A 27580-nucleotide genomic window follows, 5' to 3' on the forward strand; every position below is an offset into this window, starting at 1 on the left:
AAATATAATGACCTGGACTAAACCATGAAGGCCAGAGGGAAGTAGCACAATACCTTCCAGGTGCTAAAAGAAAACAACTGTCAACCCAGAATCCTGTAACCAATAAAAATATCTTTTCAGGAACAAAAGGGAAATCAAGACATTCTCAGATGAAGGAAAACTAAGAGAAATAGTTAGCAGACCTACACTTAAAAAACGGTTACAGGAAGTTCTTTAAACAGAAAGGAAATGATAAAAGAAGGAAACCTGGATCATCATAAAGGAAGCAGGAAACACAGTAAGCAAAACTACCTGAAACCAGGCTTTCCTTGAGTTTTCTAGATTATGCTTGATGAACAAAGCAAAAATTATAACACTATCTAATGTAGTTCTGAATCATGTAGAGGAAATATTTAAGACACTCACATAGGGAATGGTAAAAGGAGATAAAGGGAGGTACTCCCTTTACTTGCACTGGTAAAATGATACCACCAACAGACCGTGGTAAGTTATGTATATACAATGAAACTCCTAGAACAGCCACTAAAAAAAAATCTATACTGAAAAAATCACCGTAGATAAATCTTGAAATTTATCGTAAAAAAAAAAATGAAATTCTAAAAAAACCCAAAAAGATCAAGCAGGAAGAGAAATAAAAATCAAAGAGGGGTTTCCCTGGTGGCACAGTGGTTAAGAATCCGCCTGCCAATGCAGGGGACACGGGTTCGAGCCCTGGTCCGGGAAGATCCCACATACCACAGAGCAACTAAGCCCATGCGCCACAACTACTGAGCCCGTGCGCCTAGAACCCGTGAGCCACAACTACTGAGCCCATGTGCCACAACTACTGAAGTCCACGTGCCTAGAGCCCGTGCTCTGCAACGAGAGAAGCCACCACAGTGAGAAGCCTGCGCACTGCAACGAAGAGTAGCACCCACTTGCCCCAACTAGAGAAAGCCCTCGTGTAGCAATGAAGACCCAATGCAGCCAAAAATAAATAAGTAAATTTATTAAAAAAAAAAAAAGATAACGAAGGACTATTACAAACAATTCCACAAATTTTAACTTGATAACTTAGATGAAACGGACCAACTTCTCAAAAAACATAGACAATTTGAATGACCCTATAACTATTAAAGAAACTAAGTATGTAATTTTAAAATTCCCCAAAAAAGAAATCTCCAGGCTCAGAGGGTTTTATTGGAGAATTCTACCAAATGTCTAAAGAAGAATTAACACCAATTCTACACAGTCTTTTCCAGAAAAAGAAAAAGTAAGAAACACTTCCCAATTCATTTTATGAAGACAGTATTAACTAGATATCACAATCAGACACGGTTCCAAAAAAGAGGACAAAAAAGAACAACTATGGACCAATATCCCTCATGAGTATAGATGCAAAAATCAACAAAGAATTAGCAAACAGAAGTCCGCAATATATTTAAAGAATTATATACCGTGACCAAGTGGGGTTTATTCCAGGGATGCAAGGCTGGTTTACTATTTAAAAATCAATCAGTGTTATCCACCATAATAACAGGCTGAAGAAGAAAAACTCTGTGGTCACATCAATTAATGCAGAAAAAGCATTTGGAAAAAAAAAAAAAAAAAGAAAAAGCATTTGACAAAATTCAACACCCATTCATTTAAAAAACAAGAACAACAAAACCTCTCAGAAAAGTAGAAATAGAAGGGAACTTCCTCAACTGACAGAGAGCATCTACAAAAAACCTAGGGCTGACATTATACCTAATGGTGAAAGACTAAATGCTTCCCCTCTAAGATCAGAAACTAGGCAATGTTGTCCATTCTCAGAACTCTTATTCCACACAGTGCTAGAATATCTAGCCAGTGCAATGAGGCAAGGAAAGGAAATAAAAGATCCACAGATTGGGAAGAAGTAATAAAGTATTTACAGATGACACAACTGTCTATGTAGAAAATCACAAGGAATCTATTTTAAAAAAAGAACTCTTAGAACTAGTGAGTTCAACAGGTTATAGTATATAAGATCGGTATATGAAAATCTACTGTATTTCTATGTATTAGCAATGAATATGTGGACGCCAAAATTAAAAATTAAATACCACTTGCAATTGTTAAAAAAAGTGAAATACTTAGGTGTAAATCTAACAAAGCATGTACGGGACTTGCATGCTGAAAACTACACAATGCTGATGAAAAATCAAAGAAGACCTAAATAAATGGGAGAGACATACTGTGTTCACAGACTGGAAGATTCCAAACTGTCAATTCTCCCCAAATTGATACATAAGCTTAATTCAATTACTAACAAAAGCTCACGAAGACTTTTTTGCAGATACAGACAAGATTATTCTAAAATGTATATGGAAAGGCAAAGGAACTATTTTTAATTAAAAAGAAGAAGAAAGAGGGAGGAATCCATCTACCTGATTATAAGATTTATTATATATCCACAGTAATCAAGGCTGTGGTATTAATGGAAAGTTAGACACACAGATTAATGGAACAGAGTGGAAAACCCAGAAATAGACCCACACAAATGTGTCCAATTTAACTTTGAGCAAAGGTGCTAAAAGGGACTTCCCTGGTGGTCCAGTGGTTAAGACTCCGCACTCCCAATGCAGGGGGCCCAGGTTCGATCCCTGGTCAGAGAACCAGATCCCGCATGCCACAACTAAGACCTGGTGCAACCAAATAAAAAAATAAATATTTTTTTTTAAAAAAGAGACTCCATGCGTCCACTGCAGGGGCACAGGTTTGATCCCTGGTTGAGGAACTGAGATCCCACGTGCTGCACAGCGAGGCACCCCCACCAAAAACAAAAACGAAGGTGCTAAAAAATTCAGGGGAGGAGTGACAGTCTTTCAACAAACGGTACTGTAGCAACTGGACATCCATAGGCAAAAAAGAAATAAAGCTCAATCTTACACAAAAATTAACTCAAAATGGAACACACACTTAAATTGGCAAATTGGACCACATTAAAATTTAAAATATTTGTTTTACAAAAGGCCCTACTAGGAGGGTGAAAAAATAAGAGTGGGATAAAATATTTGCAAACCACATATCTAACAAAGGATTAGTATCTAGAATATATAAAGACCTCTCAAAACTCAATAATAAAAAAAACCAAACAACCCAATTAGAACATGGGCAAAAGACATGAAAAGATATTTCACAGAAGATACACATATGGCAAATAAATACATGAAAAGATGTTCAACATCATTAGCTATTAGGGAAATGCAAATTAAAACCACATGAGAGGGACTTCCCTGGTGGTGCAGTGGTTAAGAATCCGCCTGCCAATGCAGGGGACACGGGTTCAAGCCCTGGTCCAGGAAAATCCCACATGCCACAGAGCAACTAAGCCCGTGCACCTCAACTACTGAGCCTGCGCTCTAGAGCTCACGAGCTACAACTACTGAGCCCGCATGCCACAACTACTGAAGCCCGCACGCCTAGAGCCCGTGCTCTGCCTGCGTACCTCAACGAAGAGTAGCCCCCGCTCGCCACAACTAGAGAAGGCCTGCGCGCAGCCACAAAGACCCAACGCAGTCAAAAATAAATAAATAAATTTATTTTAAAAAAAACACACATGAGATACTACTACACACCTATCAGAATGACTAAAATTAAAAATGGTGACAACACCAAATGCTGACAAGGATGTGGAGAAACTCATATGTTGTTGGAGGGAATATAAAATGGTACAGCCACTCTGAAAAACAGTTTAGCAGGTTCTTTAAAAACTAAACATGCAACTACAACATAATCCAGGAACCTCATTCCTGGGCATTTATTCCAGAGAAATAAAAGCTTACACTCACACAAAAACTGTACATGAGTGGCTACTGCAGCTTTATCTGTGAAGGCCAAAAAAAACCCTGGAAGCAATGCAGATGTCCTTCAGCGAATGAGTGGTTAAGCCGGGTACACCATAGAATACTAGTAAGCAATAAAAAGGAAACAACTGGTGATACACACAACCTGGATGAATCTCCAGAGAATTAGGATGAGTGAAAAAAGTCAATCCTGAAAGGTTACATGATGTATGATTCCACGGACATGACATTCTTGAAATGTGGAATCTCTAGAAACGGAGAACAGATTTGCGGCTGCCAGGAGTTAAGGAGGCAACAGGGGTGGGAGGTGCAGGACATGTGGTTGTGAGGGACCCTGCGGGGATGCAAGCGCCCTGCATCTTGACTGCAGGGATGTCGAGATCCTGCTGACCGTGACATTGTGCTATAACTTTACAAGATGTTACCAGTGGGGGAAAACTGGGGAAAGAGTACACAGGATCTCTCTGGATTTTATCTTAAAACTGCACACAAAACTACAATTATCTCAAAATAAAAAGTTTAATTAAAAAAAAATCTACAGGGCTTCCCTGGTGGCGCAGTGGTTAAGAATCCTCCTGCCGGGCTTCCCTGGTGGCGCAGTGGTTGAGAATCTGCCTGACGATGCAGGGGACACGGGTTCGAGCCCTGGTCTGGGAAGATCCCACATGCCGCGGAGCAACTGGGCCCGTGAGCCACAATTGCTGAGGCTGTGCATCCGGAGCCTGTGCTCCACAACAAGAGAGGCCGTGATAGTGAGAGGCCCGCGCACCGCGATGAAGAGTGGCCCCCGCTCTCCGCAACTGGAGAAAGCCCTCGTGCAGAAACGAAGACCCAACACAGCCATAAATAAATAAATAAATAAAATTTAAAAAAAAAAAAAAAAAAGAATCCTCCTGCCAATGCAGGGGACACGGGTTCGAGCCCTGGTCCGGGAAGATCCCATATGCCGCGGAGCAACTAAGCCCGTGCGCCACAACTACTGAGCCTGTGCTCTAGAGCCCGCAAGCCACAACTACTGAAGTCCATGCGCCACAACTACTGAAGCCCGTGTGCCTACAGCCCGTGCTCTGCAACAAGAGAAGCCACTGCACTGAGAAGCCCATGTACCGCAATGAAGATCCAATGCAGCCAAAAATAAATAAATAAAACAAAAAAATATATATATATATTTTTAAAAATCTACAAACAACAAATGCTGGAGAGGGTGTGGAGAAAAGGGAATCCTCTTGCACTGTTGGTGGGAATGTAAATTGATACAGCCACTACGGAGAAGAGTATGGAGGTTCCTTAAAAAACTAAAAATAGAATTACCACATGACCCAGCAATCCCACTACTGGGCATATATCCAGAGAAAATTGTAATTCAAAAAGACACATGCACCCCAATGTTCATTGCAGCACTATTTACAGTAGCCAGGTCATGGAAGCAACCTAAATGCCCACTGACAGACGAATGGATAAAGAAGATGTGGTACATATATACAATGGAATATTACTCAGCCATAAAAAGGAACGAAATTGGGTCATTCATAAAGACGTGGATGGACTGTCATACAGAGTGAAGTAAGTCTGAAAGAGAGAAACAAATATCGTATATTAACACATATATGGGGAATCTAGAAAAATGGTACAGATGAACCAGTCTGCAAGGCAGAAATTGTGACACAGATGTAGAGAACAAACGTATGGACACCAAGGAAGGAAAGTGTTGGGGGGATGAATTGGGAGACTGGGATTGACATACGTATGCTAATATGTACAAAACAGATAACTAATAAGAACCTACTGTATAAAAAATACAATAAAATTCAAACAAAAAAAAACCCTGTTACTTCAGAATACTCCCTGCACCCACATACGAGCGTTTACCCCTGGAAGGGGACCCATCGCAGCCCCAGAGCACAGAGGCTCCAGCCACAAAAGCCTCTGCAGTCCAGAGGGGTCATGCCCAGGCAAGGCGGCCCTGCATGGCCCTCAGCTGTGCTGCATGAGCTCCACTGGCCTTTCCACCAGCTTCTCCTGAGGCCACAGGCACACATGCATACACCTTCTCTGAGGCCTGTGGACTTGACCATGGCGAGGTTCTTCAGCCCCTTTCCCCCTCGCCACCCTCCTCAGGCAGATCTGCGTTGCATCAAGGACAGCCTGATGTCTCGACTCAGGCCAAGTGGGCGGGCTGCAGGCAGGGGAAGGAGCAAACACCCTGGCTGGCTTTACACAGCGTGGTGAAGCTGCCACACGGACACCTCCCAGACACATCCAGGCCTCTGGACACAGCTGCCCAATCACAACCAGCTCCAAGGCGTCCAGAACATTACATGCTCGGCTCTCAGTTTCACCGTGCCCATCTGAGGCTCGAAGAGAGCAGACGTCAGTGACAGATTTCTGCCAGGTGGTGAAGCTCACTTTTCTGTCCCCTCAGATTCACCCACCCTCAGAGTGCAGAGGGCATTGAGAAAGGCAGTCAGACACATCACACAGTATGGCACCATAGAGGGAGCACCCAAAACTACCCCTGCAGAAATGTGGGCACCACCTTCCGACCCCCTGCTAACACCCCATCATCCTAAAGGCGCTCTACAGTCTGGGGACCCTCACTTCCAAAGTTGACCCCCCGACACAAACACCTCTACTCCACGGACTAGGGTAATCCCCTGTCCCCTGTGCAGGTCCCCTCAAAATCCCATGCCCAGGGGATTTTCCTGGTAGTCCAGTGGATAAGACTCCACGCTCCCAATGCAGGGGGCATGGGTTCAGTCCCTGGTCAGGGAACTAGATCTCACATGCATGCCACAACTAAGAGTTCGCATGCCACAACTAAGGAGCTGCTGAGCCGCAACTAAGGAGCCCATGTGCCGCAACTAAGGAGCCAGCGAACCGCAACTAAGGAGCCCGCCTGCCGCAACTAAGACCCAGTGCAACCTAAATAATTTAAAAAAAAAAAAAAAATCCCACGCCTGGATCTTCCCTGGTGGTCCAGTGCTTAAGAATCCGCCTTCCAATGCAGGGGACACGGGTCCGACCCCTGGTCAGGGAACTAAGATCCCACATGCCGCGAGACAGCTAAGCCCGTGCGCTCTAGAGCCCACATGCCACAACTAGAGAGCCTCAGCGCTGCAACTACTGAGCTTGCACAACGCAACTACTGAGCCCACACAGCACAACTAAAGAGAATCCTCGCATGCTGCAACGAAGATCCTGCCTGCCACAACTAAGACTCGATGCAGCCAAATAATTAATAAATAAATAAATACATATATTTTTAAAACCCACGCCCCCTTCAAGTACAGTAACCAACCCAAAGCCAGATGCTTACTGAGAACTTCCTGGGGCTCCTCCTGCTCTGAGCTGCTCTTACACTTACACCTCCCCGTGGAAAGAAAACCACCTCAGGACTCTGGGCTTTGCACAGCAGTTCTCTGCGTGGAGGGCTCTTCACCACATCCTGCTGGCAACGGTCTGCTCGCCCCCAAGACCCATCTCCCAGCCCCGTGCCCTCTCCGTCCCTCCCGTTTCCACACCTTCGCCCAGCGAGGCGCCCAGTGCAAAGCAGGGCCGAGTGATTGGGATGAGTCAGTGGACACACTGAGGCGTCACCCAGCTGCTCCCTACTTGTTCTCCGGGTGCTGCTGTGAGGCCTCCCGGCCAAGGCTGGGTGAGCCCGGGCCACACCTCTGCCTTCCACACTCAGAGCCCGGTCACCAGGAGGAACCGGTCCGCCCCCGACACTGAGGGACAACCAGCACGCCGAGGAGCACGCAGACAGGCTGACCTCCAACCATCTTCCTCCCTCTCCTGAATCCAATCCCCAAGCAACACCGTGTGCGCCACACTGGCCTCGACAAAAGGCAGAAACACCGCGGGGAAGCCAGCACTCTCGGGGAGCAGCCACGTGGCCACACGTGGCAAGAACCATGGTATTTCCATGCTCCAGCCCCAGGAATCCCACCAGCCAGAAACGGAGCCTAAAGAAATAACACAGAGCAACAAAAAGCTCCACTCACCACTTGGGAGCAACTTGCTGTCCAACAAGTCAATGGCTAAATGAATGCTGATCTATCAACTCTCTAAAATATTACACAGCAATCAGTTATAATTAATTAATTATAGATAACTATGAGGAAGTCAAGAAACCCTCTAGAGTATGAGCCCACAGGACGCCATCAAGTCAGTGCTCCCCGCCCAGAGCCGGGGGCTTCACTCTGCCTCCTGGGTGACCAGAGCCCTCTGGAAGTATTCAGCAGAAATTTCCCCACAAGCTGCTCTGAAGCTGCAATCACTCAAGGTATCAGAGATAAAAACATGAAACACATATAGTCCCCAAGGGGCACTCAGTCAAGTGAAGGGGACCAGGGATGTCTCCTTCAGGCAACCAAGGCAGGATGTGAAAATGTGGCCTATGATTTAAAAATGCAGCAGGACTGAGTAAGATTGGGAGTCAACAAGGAAACAGCTATTGTGTTCACTGCTGGGATCATGAACAACTCTTGGGGGTTTTTGTTTGTTTACTTAACATCATTTTTTGTAAAGTAATGCTACTATATAGCACTTACCAGATTTTTTGTTTTAATTAATTAATTTATTTATTTTAGTTATTTTTGGTTGTGTTGGGTCTTCATTGCTGCGCGCGGGCTTTCTCTAGTTGCAGTGAGCGGGGGCTACTCTTTGTTGTGGTGTGCGGGCTTCTCACGGTGGTAGCATCTCTTGTTGCGGAGCACCGGTTCTAGGGCTCGCGGGCTCTAGAGCACAGGCTCAGTAGTTGTGGTGCACGGGCTTAGTTGCTCTGCGGCATGTGGGATCTTCCTGGACCAGGGCTCAAACCCGTGTCCCCTGCATTGGCAGGCGGATTCTCAACCACTGCGCCACCGGGGAAGCCCTGAGATATTATTTTTTAAAAGGAAGGGAAGATGTTTGACTGCCCGTGCATGCACGCCTTCTGATACAGCCTTGATCACTCCCGGCAGAAGACGAGGTTAGGGAACCCCTGTACTGCACTCTCCACCAACGTGACCTAACAGTTCTGGGTAGTCAGTGTAAAGACCCTGGTCTGGGAGCCAGGAGGCCCAAGTTCAAGTCCTGGTTCCTTGATTTCATCATTGTGTAGCCCAGAACAAGACGCTACGGCTGTGAATCTCAGTTTCATCATCTACAATAAAAGGAAAATGCATATATCCTTGCCATTAAAAAATTTTTAAATGACATCAGACACAAACACACACTGAGTCACTGAATAATCAATGCCTGAGAGTCAGGGACATAAATCCCAGCATCTACTCAGGCCCATGCACACAGCTGGTGTGTAGAGGCCAGCAGTGCTCAGGAGAATGAACCCCAAGTGTGAAGGGAAGGACTGCAGAGTAGTCAAGGCCAGTCCCGATGGACCCCAGGACTCCTGACTCTGAGGGGAGGGGCAAAGCATGCAAACCCCACACAGGCTCCCGCACACAAGGCTGAACATATAACCTCCAAGCACAATGACCATCCCCATGAAAGTTCTTCAAGAAGAACAATCCCCAAGCAGCCTTGAAGAAGGATCCATACCTATGGGGGCCAGTATCCCAGCTCCGGGGAGATTCCTGGGGCAGAGATTTCTCTGGGCCTGATGTGGGGGGTTGAGGAGCTGCACTCAAGCATGAGGTGAGGGCAAATGGCCCTTTGGTAGAGGATCCACTGAAAGATCTATGGGCAGAAGGTGTGTAAATTGCAGCTAATATATCTTCTGTGGTTTTGAGGTTGGTTCCTTGCCCTTCTTTTCCACAAAAGAGTTTCTGTGGAAACGCTTCCACACTCATAGCAAACAGGATGTATAATATTTTCTGCATTTCGATTCCAAAAGGAGAAACGATGCCTGGGTAGCAGCCGTCTGGCCATCTTTACAAGCTTGTAAATCATGGGAGATTCCAAGGTTGCCTGTCTCTTCTGGGATGTGTAGATGTTAAGTCAGTAAAAGGAAATGTGAGCAAATGTCCAAGTCAGTCTGAGGCCTCGCCCCCGCCAAAACCTCGCTGTGTCCTGGCCACCCAAAGAGCACTTCATCCAAGCACACCGCAGAGGGAGGCCTGTCAGCGGAGCTTGTGCCCACCTGCCTGACCCACACCTGGGTTAGCACACACCTCTACATGCCAGTAGGGCCAAGACCCCAGGAACGTGGGGCTTCTCTTTTAGAACAAACCTGTCAGGGCCAACCAGCGTCAGCCATCACTGCAGATCCCTCAAGAGGCCACACCAGGCTTCTCCTCCCAAGGCCACGTGGACAGAACTGTGTTGGAACTCGTCTCTAAGCCTCGTCCAAGGTGTCTCAATCAAGCCCTGGAGAATACTGTCCTATTGCTTTACAGACATTCAGTTCTAGACCCAAACTACATTCCTCCATATGGGCACCACCTGCCAGCACGAGCGTCCAGGGCCTGTCATCTGCCTCTGAAAGTCAGGAGAGGACCATCAGCCACTGTGAAGATATGCACAATCGTGGGGCAGCCACTGTATGCAACTCAATGCGATCAGGACCTAGGGCGAAAGCCCAGCTTCCGAGAAAGGAAAGCATCAGGTATGTGGCCCTGAAGACACACACTCCCTCTGAGTGGGCACGTGGGAAGTCTGCTTGAAATGCCCATCAGTTTGCTCTGTTAGTCACAGCTGTCCCCACTGTCACCACACCCAACACTCACGGCTTACGAGGCGGGTCACTGCTCCAGGCACTTCACATTAAGTACCCTGTGCCACTCTTCCATTTCACATACAAGGAAACCACAGTGTCTAAGCAGGTGTGAGTCAGGGCCACCTGGCCCCATATCTTGCCTTTAACCACTCGACACCGCCCATCAGTGAGCCACTCCCAAAAGTAAAGGCTGGTGCCATCCCAGCAGGATGCACGTCCCCAAGTGGGTTACTCTCCTTGGGGGTCTAGTCCTGACCAGCACATCACTCAGGGCCTCCCCTAGACATCCCTGCAGCTGAGGCCTGGGGCCTGTGTGTAGCGCCAATGCATGGTCCCCGTAAGGAGTTCACTAGAGGATGAACCTCCACAAACCACCCTTCATGGAGCCGCCTACCCAGCTTGGCCAGGCACTACGGGCTGTGAAAGTAGAGCCTCAAATGTAGAGTAACCCTGTACATTTATCATCCAAACTGGGATACTCTGGGGAGTGAGCAGGGAGCCTACTAATTACACAAGGACACGTGGCCCAGAAGAAAGAAACTTACAAGAAATGCAGTTTACCCATCTTTGCTGCCAAATGTCAGGATGCAAAGACAACAGAGCCACTGAGAATACCCACAACGAGACAAAGACACAAAAGGTGGAGCTAAGGGTAAGGAACTCAGCACCAGGGAGCACAGAGGAGGGATCTGGGAGAGACCGCCGTGAGGAGCGAGCAAAGGCAACCTCAGAGATGGAGGTCGGGGGACACGAGACAGGGAGGCCGGCTGGCATGTGCGGAGGCCCACACTTCCCTCCAGAGGCCGCCAAGCCTCACACACAGCCTCACGCCACCCACCCGGCAGCATGTTATGGCGCGGGGTTCCAAGGGGAGAGGGCACATCCCCAAAATACCATAAGGCCCGGTGTCTTCGGGGCCCCCTCCTCCAGAGCTCTAAACCTCGAGATAAAGTCCCACCCTTCAGCCAAATCAGAAGCAGCACTGGGTGGAGACAAAGACAATAAATACTTGGTGAACAATGAACCGAGCTCCAGATAATGTTATCTGACCGCCAGTTGCTCTCAGCACAGAACACGTCCATGCTGCTGCCACGCACTTGACCACGGCTGAGTCCCAAGCTGTGCGTGCACAGACACGCACACGTGGGTGTGAGAGGGCGAGGCCAACACCATGCCCCTCCAGCATGCTCCTGGGGGCCTGGGGTAACCGGGACAGAGTGCAGGACGGAGGTAGAATCTGAGGTGTTAGCTACTCATGGGTAGCAGATGTCAAACCAAAAATGACAAAAAGACAGGAAACAAAGACGTCAAATAAAGGTTTGGCAAAATGTGAATTATAGGGACTTCCCTGGTGGTGCAGTGGTTAAGAATCCACCTGCCGGGACTTCCCTGGTGGCGCAGTGTGTAAGACTCCACACTCCCAGTGCAGGGGGCCCAGGGTTTGATCCCTGGTCAGGGAACTAGATCCCACATGCATGCTGCAACTAAGAGTTTGCATGCCACAACTAAGGAGCCTGCCTGCTGCAACTAAGACCCGGAGCAACCAAATAAATAAATAAAATATTAAAAAAAAAAAAAAAAAAAAAAAAAGAATCTACCTGCCAATGCAGGGGACACGGGTTCGAGCCCTGGTCCAGGAAGATCCCACATGCCACAGAGCAACGAAGCCCGTGCGCCACAACTACTGAGCCTGCACTCTACAGCCTGTGGGCCACACCTACTGAGCCCGCGTGCCTCAACTACTGAAGCCCGCGCACCTAGAGCCCGTGCTCCACAGCAAGAGAAGCTGCTGCAATTAGAAGCCTGCACACTGCAACAAAGAGTAGCCCCTGCTCACCACAACTAGAGAAAGCCCACAGGCAGCAACGAAAACCCAACGCAACCAAAAATAAATAAATTAATTTTTTTTTAAATGTGAATTACAAGCACAAACCAAAAACGGGGGAGGGAGGGTGCGGGTAATAACTGTTTTGGTGGGTTTTTGTAATAACTTACTTTTTTTGAGATATAATTCACATACCATACAACTCACCCATTTAAAAGTGTACAAGTCAATGGTGTGTAGTGCATCCACCACCATAATCAAATTTATCCCAAAAAGAAGCCCTGTATACTTTAGCTATCATTCCCCACACACTCCCCCCTCCAGTCCCCAGCAACCACTAATCTGCTTTATGTCTCTACAGATTTGCCTAGTCTGGACGCTTCACATGAATGGAATCAGATAACACATGGTCTTTTGCGTCTGGCTTCTCCCACTGAGCGGATGTTTTCGAGCGTCATCCATGCTATAGTGGTCGGTTGTACCGCACTCCTTTTCATGGCCAAATAATATTCCATTGTGTGGATGGACCACATCTGTTTATTGATGACACTGGGGTTGTTTCCCCCCTTTGGTGGCTGTGAACATTCATATCCAAGTTTGGTGACTGTTGTTAAAACTCCTTTAGGAGAGACCAAAGAGGTAAACACCACATGTCATGTGAAGTCTGAACAATTAGCTCCTCAGAAGCTGCAAAGGGAAAAGGGTTGAACGGGGTGCTGGAAGGGGGTCCTGAGAGGCTCCCTGAAAGCAGACTGGGGGGCAGCAGCCCCAACTGCTCAGATCAAGCTCAAGCTGGAAACCTCACAAAGGAAACCTCCACATGCAGGCCACACACGGGCTGGACAGGGAGGGGCAACCAGTGGACAAGAAGGGGCAAAGAAATATTTTCTGGAACAGAGGCCACACAATATAGTTCACAGCAGAAACTGTGGTATAACTAAACGGTCTAAGTCTATGGGGATATCTTCTCATCTAACATTAAAGACACTGAAATTCCGGGACTTCCCTGAGTGTCCAGTGGTTACGACTCCACGCTTCCAGTGCTTCCACTGCAGGGGGTGCGGGTTCGATCCCTGGTTGGGGAACTAAGATCCCACATGTCACAAGGTGCAGCCAAAAATTTTTTTTAAAGAAAGACATCTAAATTCCTGCCAGCTACCAAATCCAAGGGGCAGGACCTGGCTAAGGAGCACTTTAATCCCAAAGAGAAGAGGTGATTTTCCTCCTCCAAGGAAAATTCTGATGGTTGATCCAAGCTTCTTCCCCAAAAATAGAATTAAAAAATCCCTACTGTGTCACTTGAGACCTCTGGGGGCCTCCGAGACTCTCTTGAATCCCCTTTCCGCCAACATGCTTCAAGGGCGCAGGACTCGACTGACCGTCACTCCAAGAGCGAGGAATCCGAATCTCCCTCTCCACCCTGACTTCCCACCCAAGCCCCAGCCCTGTGTCTCCAGGGTCTTGGAATGTGTCAAGCAGCACTAGGGGAAAAGAGTGAGGTCATCTTGCCTTCTGGCTGCCGAGCAAACCAGCGGCAGAGCCCGAGGAGGACTGCCTGCCCCGCTCTGCAGTCCTCAGCCACCTCTCACACCGCACATCACAGTGGCACCAGCCCCAGCACTGCAGGCTCCAGCCTATAACCTCCGGTCATCTCCACCCCTCCCTCCTGAGAGCTGCAGAGCATAGTGGGGAGATGTGACAGCAAAACAACTTCTCCAAGCCTCAGAATAAACATTCCCTGCGTGTCACGTCGAGTCCCCACCACATGCCGTGTGCCTTACCCACACTTACTTATTCCACGGAGAGCCCTTGGCAGCAGGAGGCAAGGGCGGCTGCTTATGCCCCCCGCTCCATCCTCTGCCACCCCAGCACTCTGAGCACCGCCTGGGGCTCTGCCCATCCTGACAGACGTCCTCACTGCCGCTCCCATGAGGCATTCGGGGCCTTCAAGCAAATGGCCCAGCTTGAGCCAGACCAGTGCTCCTCAAAGGGATGGCCCTTTTAAGGGGACCCTGAGACCCTTTTAAGGGGTCAATGAGCCAAAACTTATTTTTACAAAAATACTAAGTCATCATTTGCCCTTTCTCCACTCATTCTTTCACTAGCATATACGCTTTTCCAGAGGCTACATGACAGGATATCACAACAGATCATGTGCAAAAGATATGAGAATCCAGCTGTCTTCCATTAAGATAGATGGTACGGAGATCTGCAAAGGTAAAATGATGTGACTCTTCTAAGCAAAACTTTTTTTGTTTTGGAAAAGTTATTTTTCAGAATACACCTGTTATTTATGTGAACATGTAACAGGTTTATTTTTAAATGAATTAATAAAATTTTTAAATGTCTCATTTTAATTTCTCATACAGTAAATACCATTGGATGTAACCGACATAAACAAAAGCCCTTTGAAGACCTCAGTAATCAAAAGCTTTATAAAGGGGCCCCAAAACAAAAAGTCTGAGAACCACTGACCTAGCCAGCCGCCCCATCCCCAGCCCAGCCCATCCTCAGATCAGCCCTCCTGGTTCTCGGGGCCCTGTTCACACGCTGGCTCTGTCAGCCCAAACACACGAGCCTTCAGGTCTGTCTCCAGGTCTCCACGCGGAGTCCTTTCTCCTCAACAGCACTACCTTAACGGGTCGCATCTCATACCAGACTTGCCCGCAGCAGCTGCCTTAAGGTCCATCTGGAACTGGAAGACTCCTGCACACATCTGGGCAGGGAGACCTTCCTCTCGAGAGGCGAGCCTCTGCATGGAGAGGAAGTCTGCAGAGGGGGCTGGGCTCAACAACGGGTCAACACCTACTTGTGGTCCCCTCCCCTGGATCCCAGCAGCTGGGAGGCTGACACAGCAGAAACACCAGCACCTCGAACGTTCAGCAGGAAGGCTGCACCTATGCTGGACACACACGCCACTGAAGTTCTTCCGTACGTGTCAAATATTTCATTCTATTAACAAATTTTAATGCAAGGGTTAGAGTCAATCAGTGGTTTTCAAACAGTGCTTCAGGGCCACTGCAGACCATGGGGTGGTGCAGGCGGCTGGGGAACCATCCCTCCCCCGCTCCGGGGACTTCACATAGGCGACTTCCGCGTTCCATTTCAAGGGGCTCCGTGCTCCATGGCTAAAGAAATAAAGTTTGAAAACTGGTAATAAGAGTAGTAAACAGGCCAGATCTGGTCGGAGACTGGCTCTCAGCAGCTCCCCCGCACCTCACCACCCTGGGGTACACCGTGTCTCCCTACATGGCCTGGCCTTCAGCTCCCACGCCCCCTCGGCCCCCTTCCCCACAACTCTGAAGCCCCAGCTTAGCTCCTTCTCGGCAGCTAGGCTGATCCCCAGAAGGGAGCGGAGCTCCAGGTGGCTCGGCCAGCCCTGTACATGGGCTCAGCGCCTCTGCCACAGACCCCAGGTCCCCATCCCAGGCTCCTCCACCCGCCCAGCGCCGTATCTGCCCGCCCACCCCACAGTCTGCAGTGCTGAGGTCTGGCTTGATGTGCCGCTTCCCAACGCAGCTCACAACAGAATTCCACGAGACCCAACGATTCCTCCCCTGGTTTCCACCCAGAAGAGCTGAAAGGAGGGTTAGACAGAAGTGTGCACGCGGGTGTTCAAAGCAGCACTAATCACAACAGCCAGAAGGCAGGACAGCCCAAGGATCCATCTACAGACAAAGAGATAAACAAGATGCACTATGCCACATAATGCAATACTTGGCCAGAAACAAGCAGTGAACACAGGTTCATGCTACCACATGAACTCTGAAAACATGCTCGGTGCAAAAAGCCAGACAAAAGGTCACAATTTCTACAATTCCATTTTGGTGAAATTTCCAAAAGAGGTAAATCCATAGGGACGAAAAGCAGATTGGTGGTTGCTGAGGATGGGGGTTAGGGAGTGGAGCCTAACTCCTCAATAGTAATGGCGTGTTCTTTTGGGGTAATGAAATGTTTTAAATTACAGAGTGCTGGTGAATTTAGCATATTGTGAACGTGCTAAACGCAACTGAACAGTACACTTTATTTATTTATTTATTTATTTATGGTTGCGTTGGGTCTTTGTTGCTGCACGCCGGCTTTCTCTAGTTGCAACAAGCGGGGCTGCTCTTGTGGTGTGCGGGTTTCTCACTGCGGTGGCTTCTCTTGTTGTGGAGCACAGGCTCTAGGCACGCGGGCTTCAGTAGTTGTGGCGCACGGGCTCAGTAGTTGTGGCGCACGGGCTTAGTTGCTCCGTGGCATGTGGGATCTTCCCGAACCAGGGCTCAAACCTGCGTCCCCTGCATTAGGCAGGCGGATTCTTAACCACTGCACCACCAGCGAAGTCCTGAACTGTATGCTTTAAAGTGATTAACTTTACGTTCCATGAATTTTACCTCAAAAAAACAAAAACAAAAACAAAAACCCACACACAGACCTCACTAGATCCCAGGCCCGGCGACGGGAGGGCACGAGGCCGCCGGCCTGCTGGCCATCCTCTCTCCCACACCCCAGCTCAGCTGCCCACTCACCCCTCTGCCCACACACATGCCCTGCAAGCCCAGCCCATGCCCAGGGCTCCTCCCTGGACAGCAGCAGCTGCAGGAAGAGGGGAAAGGGACACTTTAAAAAGCCCCTTCCCTGTTTGGGCTTGACAAGGAGCCGATGGCCGCGGGATTTTTGGAACATGACGCCACTCGTGGCAAAGGAAGGAATGCTAGAGAGTGTGTGGGGACAAATTTCTGAGTCAACGGCTTTGCAGGAAAAAGTCACACCCTGTCCCTCAAAAAGCAGTGCTTCCTATAAAGTAACAGGTAGGACAGGAGAGTCCAATGGAAGGAAAAAAAAAGAGAGACAAGAAATTTAACAAGTTCAGCCCAAGCCTCATCCTCCAGCCCCACCCTTCCCAGCACATACACCCCCGGCAGGGCAGCCCCTGGCTCCTGGACACGAGGGGCCAAGGGACACACACAGCTAGAGACCTAAGGTCCAGAAAGCCTACCTGAGCCCACCAAGGTCCACACAGGGAACAGTGGGAGGAGGAGGCCGAGTCAGACTATCTGGGTTTGCGTCCCACCTCTGCCACTTGCTGTGTCACCCCCGGGCAAGTTCTAGGACCTCTTTCCATCTCAGTTTTCTTATCTCTCTCATTCATAAGGCTGTTATACATATAAATGAGTTAACAGTGGCCTGGCACACAGCAGTAATTGTTAGCTATGAATGCCACCACTGACCACTGCCACAATAAATAATCTCGGAGCACGTCAACTGCTCCGTCGATTTAAGTATAGAAAGCCACACCAGACAAGGCTGCATGGCCAGCTCGCTGGCCCAGTTCCCAGGAAGATCCTCTAAGCTCACAGGGTTTCTAGGAGGGAAGGGAGACGTGGGGATGAGAGTCAACGGGCTGTCTGCCAAGATGGCATCTGCCTGTTAGAAGAGCTTGCTCACAGGCTCTCGCAAGGAGCCACATCTGCTTGTTTAGACCCCACGGAACGCTCCACCCCCTGGAAGAGTGTGTGATCTGTAAAGGATGTGGGGCTGCAGGGGAGGAAGCCAGAGAACCCACCTGCCAGCTGATGTGAGTTAATCAATGCTGGCGACCAAGGGGCCTGGCCAGACCTCCTGCTCACTGCCCAGTGATTCAGGACTAGGCCCAGGCTGCTCTCTACCCTCCTCTGCCCATTTCCCCCAGGCTCACAGGCAAGAACACTTGGATTCCCAGACAACTGCTCCCAGGGACACCAGCAGGATAAGCAGCTTCTCTTAACCCTCTCCCACCTTGCTGATGGCCACTCAGACACTTCCATGCAAAGTGACTTCTGAAATCGGGATGTGCCACTGCCATTCACGGGACTTGCACTGTGCATTTCTCTGGGCTTGGCAGGTGCCCAAGGGTGGCTGTCATGCTGCCTGCTGGCCTCTGGAGCAGCCCACAGCCTCTAACGTTAAGTCTCAGCCTGATGGTACCTGGCCTCTTCGGGTTTTTTTGGCTGCGCTGCACGGCATATGGGATCTTAGTTCCCTGACCAGGGATCGAACCCGTGCCCCCTGCAATGGAAGTGCAGAGTCTTAACCACTGGACCACCAGGGAAGTCCCGCCTCTTCGCTTCTTATACTCTAAAAATTCTTAAAATCAGTTCACTCTTTACACTTAAACGTTCTGAAAATCAAACCCACATAAGCAAACCCACAAGGCCCTTCCAATCCCTTGGGGCTGATGCGGGGAAGCTGCTAGGGTGATGCCAAGCAGCTCGTAGGAGAGGAGGCGGCCTGGGCCCCTGCTCTGTGGGCACAGGGCAGACAGAAAGAGAGTCTGAGGGCCAGCCATCCCACAGCACCTCGCCACAGAGGCGGCTCCCCTCTCTGGGTCAGTGCTGACGAAACGAACCCCGTATACTGAGCGCCCACTACACACCCAAGCATTCACAGATTTGGCACTCTTGCTATTTCTTGCAACTTCCACCATCCTCACAGGCGCCCACAGACATGGGTCTTGTTGCAGCCCCCGTTTTCAGAGGAGGGATGCAGACTCTTAAATTCTGAGTAAGTTGCTCAAGGAGCATAAGACCCAAATCTGAGCTGAAAGCCCCCTCCCTCAACCCTCCCAGTCCCTTACCTGAGCACGTGTAAACTAAAAGTGGGACTGTGTCAGATTTCTAGGTCAGAGCGGTCCCTAAGCGGAAGACCCGCCAGCCCCAGGTAGACAGGCTCTGAGCATGGCACCCGGGAGACCTGGACTCTTTCTCTGGTTCAGCTGGGACTCCCAGCAGCCGCTCCCCCGCCCAGCCCCTTTAGCTGTGGGCCAGGATACTAGGAGGGGAGAGACGGGACTGCAGGTGCACATGGAGTCTCCCCCACCCCGGTCTGCCTGTTCCAACCAGTGTTTTAGAACCTAGGGAGCAAGGACACAACTACTTCCTGATTCTGAATCCCTCAGGGGAAAACAGTGCTTCCTGTTCAGGGCTGCACCAAAGGTGTGGTCACTGCAACAGGCCAGCAGCCTGTCCAGGGGACGTGAGACACCCCAAGGCAGAGATGTTAGGACCTGCGGGAAGACCTGTAAAATGCTCTGCCTGCTCCACGCGCCCCCGGCAACTAAGGAATCCGAGTCAGGGTAAGGCCCTGTTTCTGACAGCAAAGGTTAATGCGTGTTAGCAGACACAGGGAGGGCCAAAAAGAACTTTGAAAAAGTCTACACTGGTCTTCCTGTGACCTAGGCTGAACTTCCCTGGTCTCAGTGGCTCCATCTGCTAAGGGGGACAATCCTTCACCTGCTTAAGGGTGGGGGGATCACCCAGCCCCTCAGGCCCCTCCTCCCAGGGGTAGGAATTAGAACTCCATTAAACAGCTTTAATTTAGTTTGCAATACCCCAGCCTCCTACTGAAACAGTACCATGTTAACAAGTCAAAGCGGCCTTGCCAGGAGGAGGAAGGACAGGTTCCTGGCCGCACGAAGGCTGGTGTGTGAACCATGTGGCACACAGCCCCATCCCTAGGCAGCTCCGTGACCTAGGGCAGGCACCCAACCTCTCTGAAACTCAACGTCCCCTACACTCCACAGGTGGCCATGTTGCCACCAGCCCTGCTCGCCTCCCCAGCTGCCGGCGGTGGAAGGAAGTCACGGTACACAAAACACCTGATCCAGTGCGAAGCAGGCTCAGGAGGACTCCACAGGCCCGTCCACTCACTCTCACCGCGAGCTGCCCCAAAGACCGGGCAGGACACTGTCCAGTGCAGCACACACACCAAGCTGAGCGAGGGGCGGAAGGAGCTGGAAGGGTTACAGACTCCAGGCAAGAACCAGGCTGTGGTTTCATGTGAACTAGGATGACCCTGACTGAGAAAACCAGCAAGTGGTTTGGAAGATTCTAGTTCCAGGCTCCAGAAACAAAATGCCAGCGAATCAATCCTCTGGCTCTCTCGCCCCCAAAGGAAGTGATAGTATAATGGGAGTGGTGGGGATGGGCATTCAGGGGTGCCATCCCAGGGCAGCTGTGAAAGAGCCGCAGACAATTTCAAAGAGCCCTCAGCTGCTCAAACTGAAGGGACCACGAAATCTAGGGCAGAGTTTTCAAACCTGCCCCTCGCAGACCTCAGAAATGACTGGAGGTCCCATGGGTGGGAAACAGATGGCTGAGAGGCCAAGCTCTGACCCCGTGTCGCCCAGAACAGTGTCACTTTTTCTGTTTCATACACAATATTTGTGTACGAGATTCCTTTGAGTAAAAGGCTCCGCAATTTAAAGTTTGAAAACCACTGACCTGGTCCAACCATGTCGTTTCAGATGAGAAAGTGATGCTTGGAGAGTGAGTTTCCAAGGATAAACGAAAAGCCTGTTTTCTCAGATTAAATGCTTCGAAATTGGCACGCAGTGCTCACCACGCCTCCCCGTGTGCCTCGCTCCCCCACAGTACAAGGATGTGGGCAGTAGGATATTACTTCCCTCTTGTCTCTTTTCCCCTGATTGCAATGCTCTCTCCTCTCCTCCAAGTCTAGCTGGCAGCTTGGGAACAATTTAAAGATAAATATTCCAAGTCAAATTTATTTCAGCTACACAACATCAGGGTCCTAGTGATCAGGCGAGAGCCCAAACAAAGTCTGTTCCCCACAGGAGAGACCGTCAGCATGCTTCTTGGAATATTAATTACCACAAAGGGGGTTCAGTAGTCTCCATCCATTCCATTAGTGGACCACTCCCTGTGAACAGAATGTGGGCACCTGCTTTACAGGTGGGAAACCGAGGCCGGGAGAACGTAAGTAACCTTTCTGGGTCGCCCTGCCACGTGTGTGCCAAGAACAGAACACAGGTCGTCGACTGTAGTCCTTCTGCGTGGCAAGGGCACAGGAACTCAGAAAGAAAGGTCAAGTAGCAGGCTAGAACGCAGGGAAAAAAGCAGCTAGGATACAGCTGCAAAACACTCAGCAAATACAAAGAGTTGTGCAGAATGCAGTCACCACGTCCTGCCATGTGCCTGGAGGGACATGTAAGCCTGTCCCCACCCCCCCACCCCGGGCTCTCACTCGCTCCCCACAGCATAGGTCCACTAAGCCCTGACCAGCAAGCACCCTCCTCTCTTCTGCCCTGCAGGGAGCAGGGATCAGAGCCCCAGAGCTCTAAAACACAGTAAAAGGAGTCACCAAAAAAGAAGTGACATTCAAAGAAAGAACCCCCTGAAGTTGGCAAACAGACATCAAGAGGGGGATGCAAACAGGAGTAACAGCACGAGAGAGCCAGCATTCCAGGAATCCGAATGCAGGCCAAAGAGAAAAACCCACAAGCACAGCCTTCCCACCCTGGACTTCCCCCAAGGGTCTCAGGCCAGGCCACTGCCGCCAGAGCCACCCCATCCACCACTGTAGGCGCCAGCCACACGTGGCTACTGAGCACTGGGAAAGTGGCTAGTCTGGACCAAAGGTGTGTAAAGGTAAAAGGGCATGTAACAGCTTTGTTACATGTTGAAATGATAATATTTTGGATACGTTAAATAAAACATAAAGTTAATTTCACCTGTTTCTTTTTACTTTTTAAATGTGGCAACTAGAAAATTTTAAATTACATATGTGGCTCGCATCATACTTCTATTGGACAGGGCTGGTCTAACCCAGGGGGGTTGGCAAGCTATGTATGCTCGCTCCATTGGCCAAATCTAGCCCATTGGCTATTTTTTTAAGGTCTCAAAACCAAGAATGGTTTTTACATTTTCTAAGAGTTATATAAGTACCTACTTAAATTCCTCGATTTTTCCTGTGGGCCTGCAAAGCCTAAAATATTTACTATCTGGCCCTTTAAGAAAAAATTTGCCAATCCCTTGTCTAGACTCTAGAAACAATCAGATATTCACTCCAATGACACAAGGAGCAGGGGGCAGGTTTGGGATTTGTGTGTGTGTGATTCTTGCACGTTTATTTTTTTAACTGAGGTAAAATTCACATCACATAAAATTAACCACTTTAAAATGCATAATTCAGTGGCATTTAGTAATTTCCTCATGTTATACAAACAGCATCTCTATCTAATTCTGAAACATTTCATCACCCCAAAACAGAACCCCAACCCCATCAGCAGGCACTCCCCATTCCCCCCTTACCAGAACCTTGGCAACCACTAACTTGCTTTCTGTTTTTACAGATTTACCTGTTGTAGACAGTTCATATAAATGGAATCATACAGTATGTGACCTTTTGAGTCTGATTCTTTTCACTTAATATCATGTTTTTGAGGGTCAATCATGTTGTAGCATGTCTCAGTACTTCATTCCTTTTTATGACTGAATGATATTCCATTGTATGGATAGACCACAATTTGTTTATCTATTCATCCACTGATCAATATTTGGGTTGCTGCTACTTTTTAGCTATTGTGAATAGCGCTGTTACAAACATATGCATAAAACTATTTGTTTGAATACCTGTTTTCAATTCTTTTGGGTATATGCTAGCAATGGAATCACTGAGTCATACGCTAATTGTTCTGATGAACTGCCAAACTGACTTCCACAGCGGCTGTACCATTTTACATTCCCATGAGCAATGCACAAGGGCTCCAATTTCTCCACATCTTCACCACACTTACTACTTCCCCTTTTCTACTAAAGCCATCCTAGTGGGTGTGAAGTGGTACTTCATTATGGTTTCAATTTGCATTTCCCTAATGACTAATGACGCTGACCATCTTTTCATGTGCTTGTTGGCCATTTGTAAGGTCTGGAACTTCTGACACACCCCTTGCCAAACTATCTACCAATCTGTGAATAATCACAAATCTTCTAAAAAGGGTGGGCATGGAATTTTCCCATTGTTTCTGAGATAAACGTTAAGTCAAATAAAGAAGTTCCATACCGTGGAACTTCTAAGAAAGCCACAGGAACAAAGGGAAATGATGAAATGATTGACTGAAATGACTGATGAAATGATTCACAGAGACCAACTCCTGGCCCACCCACCTCTGTGTCTGGGATTCCTACCCCAAGGCTCCCGCAGTCCCAGCAGTGGAGTATGGACACAGCAAGGGGCAGAATTAGACCAGGAGGGCTGAGGGGGGACAAAGAAGGATTGGAAGAGCTGGGAAAGATCATGAGCAACCTGCTCATTCTCCAGGAGGGAGAAACAACCCAGCCAAGGCCCCACAACAAAACAGTGCTAGACCAGGGACTAGAACTGAAGTTTGGTGACTCCTTCCACAAAAAGTGATTCCTAATGGTGCACGAGTCAGCAGGAGAATAAGACATCATGTCAGGTCAATACCCACCAGGAACCCAGGCTGGGACGAGGACCTGGAAGCCAAGAACCCTAGTTCCAGACCTGCTGCTCTGCTCCCTCGCTTCTCATTTCACTCCACACAGCCTCCTGAGTGACTCCATTCACTCCCATGACATCAGAATTCCCACCTGGCCCCCACGCCTCCTCCAGCTCTAACCGCCTACTGCCTTAGGACCAAATTGGACCTCCACCTCCTCGAAGTCAAATTTACCACACTATTTTTACTCCTCCACGCTCCCTCAAATCTACTCCAAATCTGCTATTCTCAACTGCCGTTAAAGGTACTTTTATCCACCCAGGTTTCCTCAATCCCCACTCCGATCAACTGCCAATATCCTGTCCCTAGTGTCTGACGACTCCTTTCCCTCCTGGCCAGCAATGACCTGGAGAAGACCTTTACTGACATTTAACTGGACTTCTTCAAGAGCACCTATTAGAACTTCTGCCTTTAGCCAGAATTATCTTCCTAAAACACAAATCCAATGGATTAAAAAGCTAAGCACAGGAAATTCCCTGGAGGTCCAGTGGTTAGGACTCCACGCTTTCACTGCCAAGGGCCTGGGTTCGATCCCTGGTCGGGGAACTAAGGTCCCACAAGCCATGCGGTGCAGCCAAAAAACAAACGAACAAGCAAAGCTAAGCATAAAAATAACTATAAAAGAACTAAGAAAAACATCAGAGACTATTTTATAACGTTGGAAAGAAAACCTTCATAAGAATGAGATTAAAACTACAAACTATAAAGGAAAACATGGAAATTAAACTTTCATATTTAAAACTACCACATGAAAAAGAGAAATGACCATACAATTAAAGACAATGTATGACAGGTGCCAGATTAACATCTAGAGCAGGAGTCGGCAAACCATGGCTCACAGGCCAATCCTGCCAGCTACCTATTTTTGTAAATAAAGTTTCACTGGAAAGAGCCATACCCCTTAGTGTATGTTTTGTATACAGCAACTTCACACATCGGCTTTTGTGCTACAATGGCAAAGCTACATAGTAGCCACTAAGATCTTACGGCCCACAAGGCTGAAATATTTACTATCTGACCTTTTACAGGAAAAGTTTGTGGACCGCTGATCTAGAGTATATACAGAAAGCTCCTACAAAGCAGGGGGGGGGGGGGGCCCTAACCCTATAGAAAAACGGGCAAATAATATGAAAATCCACGAAAGAACAAAATATATTCAATAAATATTACTAAAAGAGGCTTAACCTCACTGGAAACTAGGGAAATTATTAAAGAATTAAATCATTTTATAATACCCAATCCTGGCAATGATATGATACAGCCTTTTGTGGAAGACAATTTGGTGATCATCTGTAGGAAAAAAAAAAAATTTTAATGCACTTGATGTCAACCTAGCCATTCTATTTTTAGGTATCTGCCCCCAGAGAAATACTTGCATTCGTGCGCGCACGCACATGCATTCTCGCTCTCTCTCACACACACACACACACACACACACACACTCTCACACACACACACACACACCCAAAAGCAGTTAGAAAGCTATTCGTTGAGGCATTCACTGTCTATAATGACAAAAGCTGGAAGTACCCTTGCTGTCCACCAATAAGGGAATGGTTAAACTATGGTACATCCCTGATGGTACAATATGCAAAACATCCCTGATGGTACAATGCGCAAAAAACAAGTTTGGTATATTGATATGTATTACCATGAAAACGGCTATACAACATCATTAAGCAGAAAAAACAATATACTTCAGAGCAAAAACGCACATACAGTTTAGGTTTAAATAGGTTTTTTAACTGTACTTGAGTCTGCATGTATGCAGAGAAATGCATAGGAGAAAGACTAAAGGATAAATGCCTTAAAGAGGAGGTGGCCTCAGTGATCACTGATCTATCTTCCAGCCTTGATGGTCTAAAATAAGCTCAGGGCGGGAGGGGCAACAGGAAGCAGGGGCTCGTAGGAGACTGATGGGAACCGGTTGGCTGAGGTTTTCTAATGGAGCCATGAGGATGAGAGTAAGAGGCTGGGGGAGCGCCGCATGCAGGCAGCAGCAGCTAAGGCTGCTGGCAACAGCCCTGAGTCTCCCTCCTTCTCTCTTCAAGAACAGTTTCTTCCTGAAAGATCCCAGGAGGTAGAAGGCTGGCCTAATCTCTCCCAGCACAAATAACCCCACTCATTTCAGAAACGACCAATTCCCCTTGTGCCCTGGAGGGCCCAGGCCTATTTCAAAACCCACAATTCAACTGTGAATACAGTGCCAGATTAAGGTACTTTTAAATTTGTGACGTCCCCCTCCCCACCAAATCCAATTAATAATCAACATTTTAAAAACAGATTCAATTCAAATATGCAGATTCCATTCCAATTCATCTAAGTTTAAGAATCGGAAAACAAGCCCTACGAGGTGTAAACACCCAAGTTAGGCAGCTGCCCAGAATAGCCAGACAACTCTCTCAGAATAACCCTTGCCAAGCCAGAAACTTCCTAAATCCAAGTTTACTATTCTGTAGGTGCTTCTTGTTCATTTGTTTTTTAAACTGCAAGAAGAAAAAGTTTCATACGATGTCATGCCTTGCTTTTCACAACAGCCTAGTGAGGCAGGAGAGCCAGGGATCCCTGCTCCCAATTTACAGAAAAGGAAAATAAACTGTAACGAGGAAATGGGACTTGTTCAAGGTCACGCAGCTGCAAGTGACAGCCAAGCCTAGAAGTTCGGTCCCCTGACTCCTGGTCCAGGACCCTCACGGCCACATGAACTGCTTCCCAGGGCAAGGCGTCCAGGGGAGACGAGGGCATCTCCCTAAGAAGCCCACCACAGCCCGGCACACCACCAGGACACGGACCCTGCCGTCCTAACGCTCTGACTCCGCAGCCCTGGGTGCGGGGTGAAGCTCTGGGTCTCGGGTACCAGAAGTTTCTTTCTGGCCCCTGGGGAAGGCAGCCGGTCCCAGGCCGTCACCCCTGCCCCGCCACCGACTCGGCCGGCCGTGTAAACACTTCGCAGCAAGAGAAACGGCCAGGCCGGTCCGCTCCAAAGCAGCGTGTCGGTGGAAGGAGCGCCCACGACGAAGTCAGCTGGGCTGGAACGGGAAAGGGCTCCCGGCCTCGCGCAGGGGGACCAGGGAAAGCTCGTGGCGGTTGGGGAGACGGAGGCTGGGGAGAGGCCGGGGGGGGGCGGGGGGCGGGCCCGGCCGGGAAAGCGGGAGTGGCCGCGCGGAGCCGCAGAGCCCAGCTCCGGAAGGGCCGGCCGGGCCCAGGACCCGCGCCGGGGGCACGCGGGACGGTCCGGCGCCGCGCCGTGGGCGGGTTTCCGCCGCCAAAGCGTGCGAAGCCCCCCAGGGACGAGGGACGGAGACGCGGCCGGGAGCGGCGACCCTGGGGGCGGGGAGGCCGTGCTAGCCTCTCCCCCGCCGGCGGCCCCGGGTCGCGGCCCAGAGCGAGACCCGGACCCAGGCCGCCCCCGCCCGGTGGCCGCCGGAGGGAGAGGGCGCGGAGCCGGGCGGCCGAGTGTGGCCCCGCGCTTTGTTCCCGCGCTCGGCCGGGCGCCTCGAGCCGCCGAAACGTATGAGTCACCGGGCGGCGAGCGGAGGGCGCCGCTCCGTCCCGCGGGCGCCGCTTTGTCCGCCCCGCCCGCGCCGCCCGCTCACCTGCGTCAGGTCCTCGTCGTTGAGCAGATGCGACTCGCGGGGCTTGAAGCAGTTCTGACACTTGCTCTTGTTGAAGATGTTGGCCTGGAATTTCCTGCACGGGTTCTCCTTGGCCGCCGACATGGCCGGGAACGGGCTCAGGCCGGGCGCCGCCGCATCCCCGGCCGCCGCCTCCAGCCGCGCACGCAGGCCGGCGCCTCACAGAGCGCGCGGCCCCCGCCGCCCGCCCGCGCCGCCGCCGCCGCCGCCGCCGCCGCCCGCCGGTCCCGGGCCCATGGACGCGGCCTCGCGCGCCCACTCCCACTCCCGCCGCCGCCCCGCCGATCCCCGCGCTCGGTGCCCGCGCCGCCCTCAGCCGCAGCGAAGGGGAGCGGAACGCCGGGCGCACTCCAGGACGGCAGGCGCGAGCGAGGG

General features: G+C 49.6%; 1 protein-coding gene across 3 annotated transcripts in view; it reads right to left on the reverse strand.

Annotated features, from left to right (window-relative positions):
- LOC118887402 (myosin phosphatase Rho interacting protein) overlaps positions 1-27576 on the reverse strand; it is a 125712-nt gene extending 98136 nt beyond the window's left edge. For 2 of the 3 annotated variants that reach the window (XM_036838191.1, XM_036838193.1), the window contains exon 1: positions 27167-27323. In XM_036838191.1, coding sequence (XP_036694086.1) covers positions 27167-27289 — 123 coding nt within the window. In that variant the 5' untranslated portion in view covers positions 27290-27323. Of the gene's footprint in view, positions 1-27166 lie in introns of all 3 variants that reach the window. The other variant, XM_036838192.1, reaches the window with a different exon arrangement.
- Positions 27577-27580: the final 4 nt, after the last annotated feature.

The sequence above is a fragment of the Balaenoptera musculus genome, chromosome 20, assembly GCF_009873245.2.
Source record: "Balaenoptera musculus isolate JJ_BM4_2016_0621 chromosome 20, mBalMus1.pri.v3, whole genome shotgun sequence".
NCBI lineage: Eukaryota > Metazoa > Chordata > Mammalia > Artiodactyla > Balaenopteridae > Balaenoptera > Balaenoptera musculus.